We start from the raw sequence: 17251 nt of genomic DNA, 5'->3' as shown, positions 1-17251 counted from the left end.
AGTATAATTAGTAAGAAGCATTTCAATACTTTTTTAGTACGAGTACAGTAATCCAATTACACTGTTAAAGATAATTAAGCAGCTAGTAATTAATTATTTTTAGAGTAACTTACCCAAAACAAGCATGTAACAAGCATACTGTAACATTAAGTGTTACCAAATCTAATAATGTGTGTGTGAGTGTAATGTTATTCAATATATTTTAATACGTACGCTCATTTTAACTCATTTGTGACTCGCTAAAGTTAATTTATATCCGCATTTTTTCCTTTTCCTATTTTCATATTTGGTCTTCAGGAAGCCTGTGTGTCTATTAAACGAGGCTCAGTAAAAGCACATGCACCTCGGGCGCTTCTGTAAATCTAACACCTCGTGTCTCGTCTATTATAGCGATACTACCGCGTCGCTCCGGCACCGTGTGAACGGGTTTCTCGTGCCTGGCTCAGGAATGCAGGAGGCGGAGGCATAACCGTATGTCTGAAGTCAAACAGCCGTTTCCAAACTTTACTCCATCGTGCAGCCCGGAGCTCCTCAGACACCTTTAATATCCACAGATCCCCACAAACCGGATCAAGTTCGGATACTCGCTCAATAAACGCAAAAAAATAGACTTTTGCGCGTTTTTAAAAAGCAATATATATTTTTTTGCATTAGACAGTTTCTTTAAATTAGATCTTATTTTATCTTTATCGTCTTAACGCTTTGTTGTACGATACCATATACAGTCATCCAGGCGCTATTTTTAAGTGCCCTTGGCAAGAGCTCGCGCTTGAAGCGACTGTCTTTGAGAACTTAATTTTAGTATTAGCCTATATATGAGAACTCAGCGTATGCCATCTAATTGTGTCTGTTCAGTTGTGTTTTTGTTTGCTTGTTTTTTTTTGACAAGCCTGAACTTGTCCATTTGTTCAACCATGAACTAGGTTTAGTTTTCTCATAAAGAACCAGTGGTAGGCTATATTCATACATTTTTTTCAAGGTTATGAAACGCAAAGACGACCGCTAGACAAAACCGATCAGCTGTTATACACATCGATTATTCTGTGTCTTTTTCAGATCTCTCTTTATTTGAGCCGCGTGTTGATCCGGGTTTTTAAGGATGTCTGTTCACAACGTTGCCTCGAGAAGTTCTGAAAAGCTGCTTTTCTTTGGGTTTTTGGTTCTGGTTCGGTCGGTCTCGTGTCATGGGTTTGCTGAAGAGGTCACCCCAGGCTCTTATGATTTTGGCTCTGTTATTCTGGAGCCTCTGGAAGGGTTGAGAAAATACGTGGAGTCCATTGTTGGCACCCATGTGATTGAGATTTGCATTGAGGTAACTTTTTTTGTTATTTGTGAAAATATCTAATGACTAATTTTTCACTTCCCACAGGAATATATTGCTCATATATGTTCACAAGAATTCTATAGAGGTTGCTCTTCCATAGTTTAGCTACCTATTTAACAGAGGTCTTGATTATTTTTCATTGAAGTATCAACTTTGCCTCAGATGTTTCTCCTGAAGAAAACAGAAAAATGCAAGGTTTGCGGAGTATAAGTAAAATTTGATGAGGAATGAATGAGTTCATATTGAAATCATGATTGTAGAATTGGGTGCTTTGGCAAATCTTGAGCACACACCGAAACTCTAGACGAGAAACACCAGATTACACAGGGTTTTTTTGCCTCAGGAGAAACATCTGAGAAGCATGAGACTTCATGCAAAACAAAGATATCTAGACGAAACAATTGAGATTTTGAAGAGATCTTGTTTATGATAGTTTAATAATTATATATATATATATATATATATATATATATATATATATATATATGTTTGTGTGTATATATCTATCTATCTATCTATATATATATATATATATATACAACTTTTATAAATATTCTGATTACTGGACCTTTACTTCTCTTATTCCCTAATGAATGCTTATTGTGGTATGTGGTATTCACATTCTCTCCCCACTTTTATCCCTCTCTCATGTTGCCCCTTGATTTGTTAATCCTCTTTTAACCCTTTCCTCTCCTCCACTCATCCTTTGGCCTAATTTCCTCTGCTTATGTCCCCTCACCCAACCGCCCTCACCTCTCTTTGACCCAGAATGCTGTGTTGTACCTTGACTCAGTGTTTGGCCCAGAGAACATCTATTCTGTTGCAATGGTAAGAACAAGTAAAAGTGTCAGAGCTAATGTCAGAGCAGTCACACGGACTGATTTGTGCACTTGTTTTGACACGCACAAGCTCATCCTTGTGTGTTGCTGTCTGAGGAGAAATGCCAGAACAGGTGCGCAAGTGCTTGGAGGCTCACGCCCAGAATGGCAAACAATGCTGCTTTGTATAGTGATTATTTTCTTATTGACTTCCTTTATGAAGTCATGCACACTGTTTCTGATTGTTTGTGTCCGTCTTTCGCCAAATGAGGTGACCTTGTTCCATAGAGAGTGTCTATTTGATCACAAGTAATGTATGTGTGATAGCTGTGCATGCTGTGAGTGATAAAGTTAAGCTGGATGCCCAGCTGTCATTTTGGCAGCTTTGCTTGCGCGCGCGAACACACACACACACACACACACACACACACACACACACACGCGCGCACGCGCACGTCTGGTTTGCTATCCTTGTGGGGAAATACTATTAAAGATTATAGCCTACTTCCTTACCAAACCCTTTAAAAATAATGTTTCGGGTTCAGTACAAATATAGCTCTGTGTATCTGACATGCTTTTTTTTCAGGAAGTAATTTCAACTTATTCCTCCATATGTAAAACATATTTAAAAACATATGTAAAAATCATGTTTTCTACACTTACCGTGGAAATATGACATCCTGGAAGGTTTAAAACCAGAAATGCACAGCTCAGACATCTCTTAAAACTCAATAATGTGTTATTTGAGCTATAAAGTTGTCCACATTGTTGTCTTAAATTGTTCTAAACTGTTTTGCTTCAGGACCCAGATTTTATATTAAAAATCAAGAGATAAACAATGAAGTAGGCTACCACATTAAAACTGACTATTATTACAAGGAAATGCATACCCAACCATATTCAAAATGATTAATTTGATATTGGCTAAACTGAAGTGCAACTACTTTAAATGTAAAAATAATGTAGCTATGTAGCTATAATGTAAATGTAGCTATAATAAACTATGAGCCAAATATTGTATTAGAGTCAGTAACATGATGCTCATTTTGTCCGGACCTACACTATGCAAAAAAAAAAAAAAGGTTTAGCGAACTTTAAAAAAACCCAGCTTCAGCAGATTTGTGAGTTTGCTCGAGTTTTATTTTTGTGGGAGATTCTCACATTTTTGTTGTATAAACTTAAAACGACAAGTTGAGAGAACTCAAAAATCTGCTGAAGCTGGTTGTCTTAAAATTTTAAGTTGGCTCAACTTTTTTTTTTTTTTTACAGTGTATTTAATTATTTCAAAAATACATTAAAAGTGCAATTTGTACACAAATTTTAATTAATTATTATCATTATTAATTTTTGGGGAGTATAAAGGGAAAAAATGCCAGGGTGCTACAAATGTCCTAATATTAGCAGTTTGCCATAAAAAAAATATTTTTCAGAAAAATATTAATTGTGAAGCAGTTTTGTTAAAATATCAGAAATATCTAGAAAAAAAATCGTTTACCTTTTCTTTGGTCAAAAGACAAAGGAAATGTTTATTCCGCCCTTTTAAAAACTGATATACCTATTATTATTTTTATTTTTGCTAACTATGTATGATTATATAGTTAATTGCATTTTATAATTTGCAGTGTTTTCCTTGCTGTCTGTGAGTCCACTTACTAAATACCTTACTGTGTTGTGCCCCGTAGGTAAACATTGTTAGTGCATTAATAAAAACATGATTTTTGTACCAACAGCATGTCATATACGCTGCCTATAGAATTCGCATTGAACCCTGAAATATTGCTTTAATTAAATCAGATGTGCATTGTGTCACTCTGTCAGTCAGTTAATGATCAGCTATGGCCAGTGATCTATAAGTTCAGTTCAGATAAAGACCGCCCTCTGGAAGAAAAACAATGTGCACTACATAGACAGGTTCTGGAATCTAATCACTTTTCTTTTCCTTCATTTTGTTCTTTAGTTTGTCGAAATGTTGCTGCAGTTTGTTGCTGAAGGGGCTGCCAGTGGACTGAATGTCATTGCTGTGTATGTATCTGAGATTCTCAGAGCTACAGGAGTCAACGGTGAGTAAAGGTCGCCTCTAGGTGTCTAGATCTAAATCTAAATCCTTTAAAAAAATGTTTAACTTAAATATACATTCTCAAAGATTAATGCAGTTTAAAGCCACATGAAGGGTTCCCATTTATTTGGCAAGCTCAAGTTATAACTCTGTTGAGTACTAATAGAGAAAGTATGTTACTGCAGCCCGTGGGCCTCGTAAGCTGACATAAATGACTGTGTGGCTTAGCATGTGTGGAATGTCCAAATGACAGTATTAGGAGAAAATGGGGAGAAAGAAGGTAGTATTTCATCTCAGAAACATATGGGCCCATATACAGAACATGCAGTTGTCCCACTCATCAGTATATTAGTGGATCCTAAACCCCAACTCTAAAGGCCTCTTCACACCAGTGACGATAAATATAATTATAAAGTTTTAATAATCATTTTAATCTATGAGATCAGGGACGTTCACAGCTACAACGATAACAACACATATATATTATATCGTTAAAATTAGCCATGGTTTTATTATAGTAAAAGTGCAGTAACCATGTTTTTTTTTTAATTGTCTTTTTTGGTGGATTGATTACCATTTGAATAACCACAGTTTTACTAGAAATACCATGGTTAAACTATTATTAGTGTAGCAAAACCATGCTTAATTTGTGGTTAACATGGTTTAACTACAACAACCTTGTAGTAAAACCATGGTTAATTTTCATTAAGGGAATTTTACTGTACTTTTTTTAAAAGTGATATTCACCTTGGTCCATTTATGTACATAATAAATAGCATAAACTATCTATAAAATGGCAACTTAGTAAGAAATGTCAACATTTTTGAAGGTTTTTTTTTTTTTGGTAACATTTTTATCGTTAAATATTCTAGTAACCCAATTGTTGAAACCCAATACTTATATTTTAAAGTGTAATTTTCAGTCAAAAAAATCCTGCCATCACCTGCATGCAGTGAATCTTGGGATAGTCTGGGGTGTGAAGGACCCATCAGTTGTAGGATGCATTTCAAGGCTGTATTTGAAGGAGCCTTCGAATTGGGACAGCCCCTGTGATATATCAGGTCTTTGAATCCACCCTTTGAAGGATGGAGCCTCTGAATTGAGACACAGATATTCACAGCAAATCAGAACCCATTTGACTTTAAAGAGCTTGAGCATTTAAAGCTTATCATAAACATAACATTACCTCTTGTTGGTGTGGATGTTGATTTAGTTTTAGTTATCATTCTGTTCAGATTTTAAAGGGTTAGTTCACCCAAAAATGAAAATTAGCCCATGCTTTACTCACCCTCAAGGCATCCTAGGTGTATATGACTTTATTCTTTCCGACGAATCCAATCGGGAGTTATTTTAAAAAATGAGAAAAGTGTTTATAACATTTTAAACATGGATATTTTTGGATTCGCTACTGGAGGCCTTTATTCACCCCCCGGAGCCGCGTGAGGCACTGTTTATTATGGATGGATGCACTTTATTGCACTTCTTTTGGACTGTTGAAAAAATAAAAACCACCCGCCTACTGCCATTATAAAGCTGGAAAGAGCCATGACAAATTTTATTATAACTCCGATTGGATTCGTCTTAAAGAAGAAAGTCATATACACCTAAGATGCCTTGAGAGTGAATAAATCATGGGCTAATTTACATTTTTGGGTAGATGATAAAATGTGGCAAAAAATGCAATAGACTTACACCCTAGCCTAACATCAACCAACCCCTCCCTTTAGCAACCACTTTAAACACCTTAGAAACTGCTACACCCAATTAACATCTGTTCTTTTTTCTTTCTGTCTGTGTCCTATTCAAAGAGTCGATATCAGTGCCTCATTTCACCGCCGAGGGCGTGTCTGCTGTGACCAAGTGGGCTTTGCTGGCTCTGATTGGATACTGGCTCCTGTCCTTGCTGCTGCGAGTTGCCGTGGGGCTTGTAAGGCGAGCTTTTTGGCTGATTAAAGCGGTCATAGTGCTGTGGCTGTTTGTGCGGATCGTCGGTGACCCCGCCGCCCCCACTGAAGTCACTACAATGAGACTGACTCTACTAGTACTCATCTGTGCTGTGTTTGGAGTCGCTACGAGCCGCGGCGGTGGGACAGGAGGCAATCTGGAAAGCCGACTCAGCAGACTGGAGGGACAAGTCAAAGGCCTGGAAAAGAAGAAAACACAGTAACGAGCAGCTCAAAACAAGGATACGGACTCATGATAACTGGGAGATGAGGACTCAGGGATGACATCTGAAGTGTTGTATGCAACTCACAACAGCCTTAGGAGTATTTATATCTGATTTTGCCAGTTCTTTCTTGTTTTGAATATATTTCATAATTCATTGGGCCACAGAGACTACTCCCATATTGTTTTTACTAAAATGTAAAGCAAGAAGAAAAAACTTCACCCTAAAGCTCTGTGAATTTAATGTGCTACCATTAAAGTTTTCCTTGATTGCTTCATGTTGCCTGTTTTTTTGTGTGACTGTCATTGCATGAACACTTAAGTTCAGCTGCTCACACTTGCAACAACAGTAACACTACTGTTACAATAAATAAAGCAACAGGATGAAGACAGTGATTAAGGAAACATAGATATGTGTGTATGGCAATATTTAGAAACTTTCTGACTGGACTAGGCATTTTAATATACTCCAACCTCATCTGTTACAATACATGATGTATTAGACAAACTGTATTAAATATAGTTGTGCTCTGTACTGAATGTGCACTTGTGGTTTACTTAAATGATAAAGGTATATTTTAAAATAACTCTACTTAAAGGTAATATATATTTAATTAAATAAAATAAAATCTCCCAGCAAGTTTACTTAACACACTTAAGTACAGAAAAGTATGAGTGCACTGTAATATAATGTCACTGACGGTCTTTAAAGTACATATTTTGCTACATTCGTTAACTAACATGCTAAAGCACATGTAAAGTATTAATCAAAATTATTTTATATTACAATTAATGTTAATATATTTTAAAACTGAAGACTGTTAAAGATTATCCAAAATCAATTTATTAGCAAGTACATAACCAGCCAGTGTTCAAAACTATCTCCTTACCTTGTCCCGATTCACAACGGTAAACCTGTACTGTGTTCTAATTTAAAGTATGAAATTAAATTTGAGTATATTTATTTTGTTAGCACTACATATCTATTTTTGTGGTGAAAAATTCATCCGTACAATTTACAAGTCAATCCACAAAAAAAAAAAAATAGTTTAATAACTGGTCTGCTCTGATGACGTCAGTTTGACTGTTTGGGTTTGAGCACAAGCCACGCCCCTCATAGACGTGTGCTGTGAGCTTTGACGCTGCGCGCGAAGGAAAAACGGTGCAAGTTAACAAACAGAAATGGCGAGGAGGTGCGTTTTAGGTTGTGGTTCTCCCGAAACCCTTTTCCCAATCCCCAAAATACCTTGGTTGCGGTCACGATGGCTCGGTTTTTTGCATTTCGAGGATGGAGGGATATCAGAGAGATCGCGGTTGTGCTCGAAGCACTTCACACGCGAATGCTTCAAGAATTGGACACAACACGAAATGGGTTTTGTCAAATATCTGTCATTAACAGATACGGCTGTCCCATCAGTCTACACCGTTGGTTCCTCACAAAGTTTGAAGGTAAGTGAAACTACCTTGCAACCAAGCTTCTTCAGACGTTAAACATAATACAGGGCTGCCAGTAGACATTCTTGTCATAGTACGCACAATAAATTAACCCTTTCTTGCATGAATTATTAAATGACAAAGTAATATTTTGTTTTTTACATGTTTGTTTTTACGTGTGAAAATCATGCCACTTTTGCCCATATATTTTATTTAGAGAGAGAGTTACATATCTGTCCACTGTAGTGAACACCATGCATCAAAGGTAGGCTATAAAAAGTGAATCAATAGAACTTAACGTGTGGTCTTAAAAACATGTTTTTAAGACAATTGCTATGAGAAAATGGTATGAATACACATAAGAACATTAAATAACAACAAGCTATGTCATGACAGCAAAGAAAAGTGAAGTGTAACAAACAAAAGGTAAGAGTGTGTGTGTTTGGGGCTGTGGGCTATTCATACACGTGAGCACAAATACAAACACACACACACTTGAACGCAATCATGCACACATACAGTATACATGCCTACACTTTTATATGACCTAATAAATAAATATAGACTGTAAGCATTGAAATAAATGATAAAATCTGAAGACTATTTAATATAATATTAAGTGTAAATTATATCGTAATTTTAATTAAACATACAAAACATGGCAGAATATATATATATATATATATATATATATATATATATATATATATATATATAGGCAGGCCCATAGGCAGAATTATACCCGTTTGGTGCATGACATCCAGTGGATAGATATATTTTCTGTCACAGAAAAAAATGTACAAGAAAAATATTGTTAAAATCTAGATGAAGGTATTTCTGACATCCTATTTATCTGAAAAATATTTTTGTACCTGTGTGGTTTTCTGAGAATAAAAGGATTTAACACTTATTCCTGGGTACTTGGTGCATCTCCTCTTCCCTCTGCCTTTTTGAATATATTATGCAGTATCTAAAAAAAAAAAAGAGATACAAATACAATAATTAAATGGAATCGTAGACGACACTTTGGGGGTTCGACAGTTTGTGGTTGAGACATGGTGCTACAATTTAAATGGTTCAAAATGGCTTCCAAATATCTGTCCACTTTAGTGGGCACCATGCATGAAAGGGTTCATTGATTTTTGGCACGCTCACACGCCAACACAAAAGCACTAGTTTAGTGCTGAGATTCATCATTATCATCATCTCGCCCTCTTTATATCATGAAGTACAAATGATTGAACATCAGAAGGTATGTTGAAGAATACAGTACAGCTTATTGAAATGTATAATCGATCAAGCAATCAATCAGTGTTTCAACTGCAGAAATCTCAAGAAAGACAGTCCCCGTAGGAATAATTCTTACTCAGTTTAATTCAAAAGTTGGCAGTCCTGTACAATGATGTATTTTTGTATTGCACCCATATCATACTGTGATGCAATTCCTGTTATACAGCCCCAAACAAGAGATGTGGCATGTCAATGTGATGCACCATATTTGAAGAGCGTGTCGCTCCAAACAATAAAACAAAAGCTGAAAAGACGGAGTAAAGGTAAAGTTATAGGCTACTATCTATAAACTATGTTTATCTTAAAGGAGTGGTTGACTGCTTTTTTTCCCCCTAGGTTTGATTGTGTTTATGGGGTGCAGTCTAACAAGAAAAAAAAAGTGGCAGATATTTAGGCCAAAGTGGGCGAAGATAAAAATCTTTGTTCTTATTTTTTAATAACAAAGATAAAGCAATGACAAAGATACACATTACAACTACACATAAAATACAAATAAAACAAACAGTGCTTTATTTTCAGGTACAATAGGTGTATTTAGCAGGAGCATTCAAGAAATTGAATGAACAAATATAAAAATAAAACCCTATATAGACTGATTCCTATTAAAGCAACTGTATTAAAGCTCTTCAGTCAAGAGCAGTGAGTGATTTTTCTCTTTGTGTTTTGTTGTTTTATTAACGTTAAAGGAATGGTTCACCCAACAATAAAAATTCTGTCATCTGTCTGTCAGTTCTGTCATAGTGTTTTATTTTTATACCACCATTTACTCACTCAAAAGTTGTTTTAAACCTGAATGAGTTTCTTTCTTCTGCTGAACATAAATGCTATTTTGAGGAACGTGGAAAACCAAACAGTTGCTGGTCCACAGTGACTTCCATAGTATTTTTTTTTTCCTTCTATCAAATTTTCAAATTTAATGTGGACCAGCAACTGTTTGGTTACCCACATTCTTCAAAATATCTTCTTTTGTGTTCAACACAAGAAAGAAATTAATACAGGTTTGGGACAACATGACAGTGAGTAAATAATGACAGAAATTAAATTTTAGGGTGATCTATCACTTTAATGACAGTCCGCTGCATGTTTAATAGGCCTACTGTCACTTTCAGACCTGCACGCATCTAATATTCAGGCACATATACATTTTTCTCTCAACTGTTTACTTTCATTGTAGACGTAACCAACTGAGTCTATACATAAAACTTGTGTATTTTGACAGTATTAGTGCAAAAGATAACTTAGTTCAGTAATCTGGCACTGTTTGACAGGCTTAGCGCGAACGAAACATTTAAAAGCACATGCAAATAATGTGAGTAACTCTACCGCTGAGTTAACTGATGTGAATGCATGTGGCGACTATATTGCCAAAAGTATTGGGTCACCCCCTTATAATGAACAGGTTTGACTATTTTAGTAATTTCCATGAGTACAAATCTTAATGTTTAAGCATATAATGATATTCTAGGGAATTGTGTGCTTCTAATTTTAAAGTAACAGTTTGGACAGGACCCTTTTCTATTCTAACATGACGATGCCTCTGTGTATAAGACAAGGTTCAAAAAGAAATGATTGATTTAGTCAGTGTGGAAGAACTTGACTGGTCTGCAGAAATCCAAGTCCTAATCCAAGCTGAACACCTCTGGTGTGACTTTAAATGCAGACCTTGAGCCAAAAACTTACCACCAAACACCAATGACTTGTACATATGGGTACAGTCACTTTAGACACTTCCAAACAGTTGCAACAGAGATGGAAATACAATTTTTAAAAACACAAATTATGTTTCCATCTTTGTTGCCACAGTTTTGGAAGTGCCTTTTTCTGTTCTAAAGAAGGGGGTGTCCCAATACGTTTGTCCATATAGTGTATGTACAAGTCATAGGTGTTTGGTAAAGAGTTTTTGGCTCAAGATCTGTATTTAAAGTCACACCAGAGGTGTTCAGCTTGGATTAGGGCTTGGCTTTCTGCAGACCAGTCAAGTTCTTCCACACTGACTAAATCAATCATTTCTTTTTGAACCTTGCCTTATACACAGAGGCATCGTCATGTTAGAATAGAAAAGGGTCCTGTCCAAACTGTTGCTTTAAAATTAGAATCATTAAATGCTTAAACATTAAGATTTGTCCTCATGGAAATTACTAAAGTAGTCAAACCTGTTCATTAGAAGGGGGCATCCCAATACTTTTGGCAATATAGTGTATGTGGCATTGTACAGTATATGATGGCGGTGCCAGAACTGCAGCTGATAGAATATACGCTGTAGCACGATACTACGATATTTCTTCAAAAGCAGATCGTGGAGACATTTTTATCGTCCACAATCAAAAATCATCATATCGCACACCCCTACTGTACAACAATAATTAAATGGTATGTTTTTTTTTTGTTTGTTGTTGTCTCATACTTTTAGATACACTGTTATTTGTAAATGCTACTGCTTATGTTAACTTCTAATTTATACGGGTTTATCCTGATTTAAAGCTTTAATACATGAATGCGTTGTAGTATTTTTGTAACCGTAAGAAGTGTTCGCCAGCAAGTATTGCTCGCTACCATGGCAACTGCGTGCGCGTCCATGTTTAACGCTTCTCGTAGCTATGTGAAAAATATCTCTGTCTATACACAAAGTATACGTGTGGAACACAGTTCATTGATAGAGCTGATGATCTGAATCAGGTGCGAGAGAGAGATGTGGAGCAGGGGGATGCGAGGAAAAGGATTAAGAAGCACTGCTTTAGAACATTGATTTTGAAACTTGTGAATCCATTACAGTCGTTAGAAGACAGAATCGCGATTCATGTATGAATATAATTTTTCGTGCACCTCTAGTTTTGATGGCATGGCAACAACTCTTCTAATCTAAAGCTGCGTAACATGACCTCGCCCCCTTTGTTGCATGTTCCCGGGGGCGGGGTTTATGTAAATTTCAGGGTTTGTGATGTCACCAACCCGGGAAGAAGCTTGTTGTAGTCCCTACAAGCCGTTTTTGTAGCCATTAAACTGCCATAATTTTAAAAGACACTATCTCCGTTTGCATTGAACTTTGTGTCGTAAATTTGCAGATATTGTTTATGCTCAAACAGCAACATTATACACTAACTAACGTTAAAAAAGTGAAATCGCAATCAGCCACCCCTTTAATTACATTAGCTGGGAATGGTTTTCTTGTGTTGTGTTTCATGGGTTTGATTGTCGTGTGTTGAAAATTTTAGCGATTCAAGTAAATCCTTTTGGACACTCTGTTGGCATCTATTGTTCCGAGAGTGTTGGCACATGTCTTGAACCTTCATGTTTCACATCAACACCAATTAAAAGGCCACAAATTGAAGACACCACAATCAATGACAGCTCAACATGCACCTCAAAGCAATTGTCAGATGTCACCTATGAGCCTGATATCGCTCAAGAAGGCAGTGAAAAGTAAGTCTAGTTTTACATGTGTATACAAGGGTAGATGTCAGGGCTTCTGGGGGAGGTCTGAGATGATCAAACAAGATCCCTCATTAGAAAGTATGATATGACTTGGCAAGCTATATCTGTTTGTCCAGGGTTTACCAACCGCTCTACAAAGCCAGGAAATGCATGGTATATGAAGACAATTTGCTACAGCTATTTCAGAAGTGTCCAACATTTTACCATACCTGCACAGTTGACAAATTTATAAATGGGATATTTTGTATCTATCACACAGATGATGATAAATGTAGCACTGACAAATTGGTACAAACTATTTTTTATTTTTTTATTTCATTATTTGATATTGACCATATAGATTTTGTTGTTTAAATTTTGCGTAGGTCTGTTCACACTGCCTCCACAAAACACAGTGGAACAGCCAGCCATTCATCTGAAATACACCAGCTGGAAATCTGCATTTGTCGGCGGCAGTAGCCTTCAGTGGAGCATCTTGCATACAGATCCACAAGGTTTGTCTTTTGTTAAAATTATCTATAAACGGGAATTTTCAAGGTTATTATTTCTGCTGATGTTATGTGATATCTTCCATCTCCTGTCAGCTCTCTGTCTGGAATGTATTTGTCCCAGAACATTTTTTTAATCATCAAAAGGTCTTTCTCCAGCCAGCAATCTTGTGGCACTGGAGGTCTGAACAAAATACAATGTTGGAGAGGGCAAAGGCATTCTGAAAATACTGTTGTCTTGGATGGTGACATGAGAGCTGATTCAACAGGTTTGTGAATTTTGCGTCATAAATAATGATTTTCAGTTTTATTTACTCATTCAAACCAATATGTATGCATTCTGAAATGTCTGCAAACATTGGATAAAATGTTGTACAATGTGACAAGCTTGCTTAAAGGGATAGTTCACTCAAACCTCTAAGACTAAGACCATCTTCAGAACACAAGTTAAGATATGTCTGATGAAATCCAAGAGTATTCTTACCCTCCATAGACAGCAACACAACTGAAATGTTCCCAGACCCAGAAACTTAGAATGGACCTCGATTAAAATAGTCCATGTAACAACAGTGGTTCAACCGTAAATAACAACTTTACAATTCTTCTCCTCCTCATCCCGTCTGCTGCGGCATATTTTACTCTGTAGTGTTGCTAATTTACTCTAATATAAATGCTATGTATTCACACAAAGACCAGACATTAGTCAGTTGGCTACACATTAAAATGCACAAATTCACAAATTTTCGAGAAGCTTTTTTTGTCATCTTATCCTCTTTCACCCAATATATTTACTTGAAGTACAACTGAGATTTTAAAATAAATATTTTAATAATTAACACATTTGCATGTTCACGGTTGTCTGACATTGGTTATGGTCACGACATGCAGGTAAACAAAATACACCAATATTTCATTTTCTTAGTAGGTTTTTTAATTTTTTAAATGATTTAGTTGTTTAATAATAATTATTTAAATCATAAAATGTTCGTTTTTCATTCAACTCAAACCCCCTGCAGTTCCTACACAAACCCAGTTTGGGAAACCTTGATGTAAAATAATGTTTAAAGCACATTATGTGGTAATAACAAATGGAATATATTTTCTTACTCTTTGTATTTTTATATCAATATGGTACAAGATTATCCTATTTAAATCAATATGATAAATGCGTTAGGACAAAAGTGATCTAAAAGCAATCTGATTATATTACCTAAAATGTGTAATGTAATGGATTAAGTTGGATTAAAATAAAATTTTTGTCATGTAATTTGGAATCAGTGAAGGATTACATTTAGTAAATAATCTACCAAGCTCTGTCTGCCAGATGTACAGTATATTTAAACAGTTCTAGGCTGCTATTCTATTCTAAATCCTATTAAAATGTAATTAAACACCGGTTAATTCAATATGATATAGTGTTACCATTGGGAGACATCCAGATGCACTCGAGGGTGAACCTGCTTCACGTCCAGGGTGACCGTTGGTACTCTCCGAAGTTAATGGTTCAAACATAGGGCCTGATTCCTGCGACAGAATGGTCCTCCCTGTACTCCTGCTTCTCCTATTCTCCAAACAAAATTCTTCTCGCTGGAACTGGTGGTGTGTCAGGTGGTTAGTTTTCGACAATTGACTGCAAACAGATCTGCCTCCATGAATGAAACGCCTACTTTACTACATCCAATCAGGTCGCAGTAGAAAAAAATAAGCCCTGCCCTCTGTTTTTCTTATTCAATATGCCGTTTCTCTCGGAAGTACGTCACAATATGGAAGTAAAGTTGCTCACAACTTCCGGTTCACGCGGACTGATACTGGTAGGTTTCTGTGGGAAATACGAGCCTGTCGCCGTTCATCTTTGCGTCATTACGTCACGTCTGTATACCTAAAGGAGTCCCAGCTAATAGCCTATATCGCATGTGAGGAAGCTGCAGGTGGCGGATCATTTATAGCCTTTTATCACAGCATCTGAAATTAAACTAAATCATATTGATGGTGGATTGTAATCCAGAAAGGTCCATACAAGAATCATCAGTGACAACTGGAGATTCACCTGTAGTCACCAGTAGTCTACAGGTAACGCTAATACACACTATATACATGTCGTCAGGCAATGCTGGTTTTTAACATTAACAATTTGAGAACAAAGTATAACAATAATAATAATTTGTACGGTTTGATGTGATATGAGCTAAGCGATTGTTAAGATTTAATCACCAGTGGTACCGTGATGCTTTTTTTTTTTTCTTAGTTGGTCAGAACAAAAGTGGCAGACTCGCTTGTTCAGATGACATTTTCTGGTGAAAATTCTTATTTAGGTCATATTTCCAAGACGTAAAATCTGTGATTCTGAAGTGCAGTATCCACACCGGTGCAGTCAGGGTCACCGTTAGGGGGGATGCAGAGTATGCCAGGCATATGGGCCCAGACCGCTAGGGGGCCCCAAATTACGACTTTGGTTATTTATTTTTTATTTGAGCGCGTCTTCTAGCACTTTAAAGGACAGATACACCTTGCCTTTTTGTTTTTTTTTTGTATGGCTGTTCATAATATTTTTTTATTAAATGTGACCAAATTTCATTGTGAATGAATGACATTCTTGAACTGACCCGCATGTGCAAAAGAACAAGAAGACAGCATGTCATACTGAAGTAAACATGGAGGCCACTGCATTTTAATAGTTTACCCAAATTTTACGCGTTTACTCTTTCATTTATAAGCTGATGTTCCTCGCTTTTATTCGCTTTATATGCATGTGCGCATTTATATGCTCACTCTCCTCACGACTCCTGCAGCTGATCTGAGATGCGACTGTTGTTCGACACACTGCATTGTTCAAAGTAAAAAAAAAAAATTTAAAAAAAAAGTTAAACTTTGATGTTAGTTTTAATAAATAAAAAAAATGGTAAAAACAAGAAAATGTATCTGTCATTTCGTTCTTTTTGCTGTATCGAAAGCTTCGGCTTAGGCCGAACCGTGACACCACTGTGAGTCCTATCGAAACGAACTCACTGATCTTGACTGAATAACGTATGATTAATCTATAGCCTATTCCATTTATACAGTGAAGAATATGCAATGTTATTTTACATTTGATTATTTAATTTCTGTACTTGGAACACCTACAAATCTAAAAACCCAAAACGTCTTTAATTTGTATCTTTGTTCTATTTATTTATTTGTGCTATTGCTTGTAATTTGTTCATTTGTTTTTCTTAATTTATATTGACTGTTCAGTTGTCTTTAATAATGTTTGAACTTTATATTTGTTAGTAATTTTTGCTGTGTTATTGAAATTGTAATCGTGAATTGTAAAATTTAACTGGTATAGGCCTATAATTTTGGTGTTATTTATGTATTATATTTATTATAATACAAGATAACCGGTCAAAAACAATTAACTTTTTTTTTTTTTTTTTTTTTACAACGAAGTTAGGCTACTTGAAATAAAATATTTCAATGTTACTTGAAATAATATAAATATTAACAGATAAATTATTTAAATTTATTATACTTATTCCATTTCTTTCAATTTCTTAAGCGTTAAAAGAAAAGAAAAAAATCATCTGGAAGAAGGGGGCCCAAATTTTGGCCTTGCATACCCCCCTTAAAACTCTTCATGGCGCCCCTGGGTGCAGTGACTCAGCCACACATATACCTCAAAACATTATAGATTAATCCACGCTGAGGAGCTGTGCTGATGCACAACTCGCATAAAGATGATAATTCCGCAAATAATTGGAGGTTTCAAACAGGTGGCGATGAAGAGGCAAAACTTACAGACTGCAGCTTTAAATGAATTGCATCTTTATCATTACATGTTTTACTAAAAATATATTTAAATTCATAAACAAGTTTCAATGGAAACTTCAATGCTTGTCAAGATGTACACTGTGTGGTGGGAGGAGCAAACAACAGACACAGTGGGTGTCCTCAGGCCTCGCAGAGGCTTTTATTGAACACAAATAAAACAATGTCCAAAATGGGAATGAAGTGTCCAAGGGGAAGGAGTGTCCAAAATAAACAGGGGATCTGGTGTCCTCGTTGTGCTGGTTCAGACAGGAGGGGTCCCTGTGCCTCACCATGCGCAGCCAGCCCTGGCTGTTACAGCTCCCCTCTTCTCTCACACCCACTCCTGTCACTGACGGTAGCCTGGTGAAGGGTGCCGATGATAATTAGGGGGGCGGGGGCAGAACGTCTCTCACAACTGATTAAGGTATACTGCTGAACATAATGACAAGCATTTATG

General features: G+C 36.3%; 2 protein-coding genes across 10 annotated transcripts in view; both read left to right on the top strand.

Annotated features, from left to right (window-relative positions):
- The first annotated feature begins 503 nt into the window (after positions 1-503).
- si:dkey-74k8.3 (transmembrane protein 109) lies at positions 504-6642 on the top strand. Of its 2 annotated transcripts, XM_058798166.1 has the most exons (5): positions 504-950; positions 1057-1312; positions 2093-2152; positions 4100-4202; positions 6007-6642. In XM_058798166.1, exons 2-5 carry the CDS (start codon positions 1100-1102, stop codon positions 6363-6365), a joined length of 735 nt encoding a protein of 244 aa, XP_058654149.1. In that variant the 5' UTR covers positions 504-950; positions 1057-1099; the 3' UTR covers positions 6366-6642. The 2 variants fall into 2 exon arrangements, with proteins under 2 accessions (XP_058654149.1, XP_058654150.1); XM_058798167.1 differs by lacking the exon at positions 2093-2152 and having other exon boundaries at positions 504-1312.
- Positions 6643-7489: 847 nt separating this feature from the next.
- LOC131553500 (uncharacterized) overlaps positions 7490-17251 on the top strand; it is a 25817-nt gene continuing 16055 nt past the window's right edge. For 2 of the 8 annotated variants that reach the window (XR_009274199.1, XR_009274195.1), the window contains exons 1-5: positions 7490-7813; positions 9255-9351; positions 12301-12508; positions 12886-13014; positions 13156-13277. Coding sequence is in view for 2 of the 8 variants with exons in the window: in XM_058798214.1 (XP_058654197.1) it covers positions 7547-7813; positions 9255-9351; positions 12301-12508; positions 12886-12979 (666 nt within the window). In the remaining 6 variants the exon portion in view is untranslated. Of the gene's footprint in view, positions 7814-9254; positions 9352-12300; positions 12509-12885; positions 16233-17251 lie in introns of those variants that run through there. The other 6 variants (XR_009274196.1, XM_058798214.1, XR_009274198.1 and 3 more) reach the window with 6 other exon arrangements.

The sequence above is a fragment of the Onychostoma macrolepis genome, chromosome 14 (genome assembly GCF_012432095.1).
Source record: "Onychostoma macrolepis isolate SWU-2019 chromosome 14, ASM1243209v1, whole genome shotgun sequence".
Lineage (NCBI taxonomy): Eukaryota > Metazoa > Chordata > Actinopteri > Cypriniformes > Cyprinidae > Onychostoma > Onychostoma macrolepis.
Note: the sequence above shows the minus strand (reverse complement) of the source record. Positions and strands in the feature narration are given on the sequence as shown.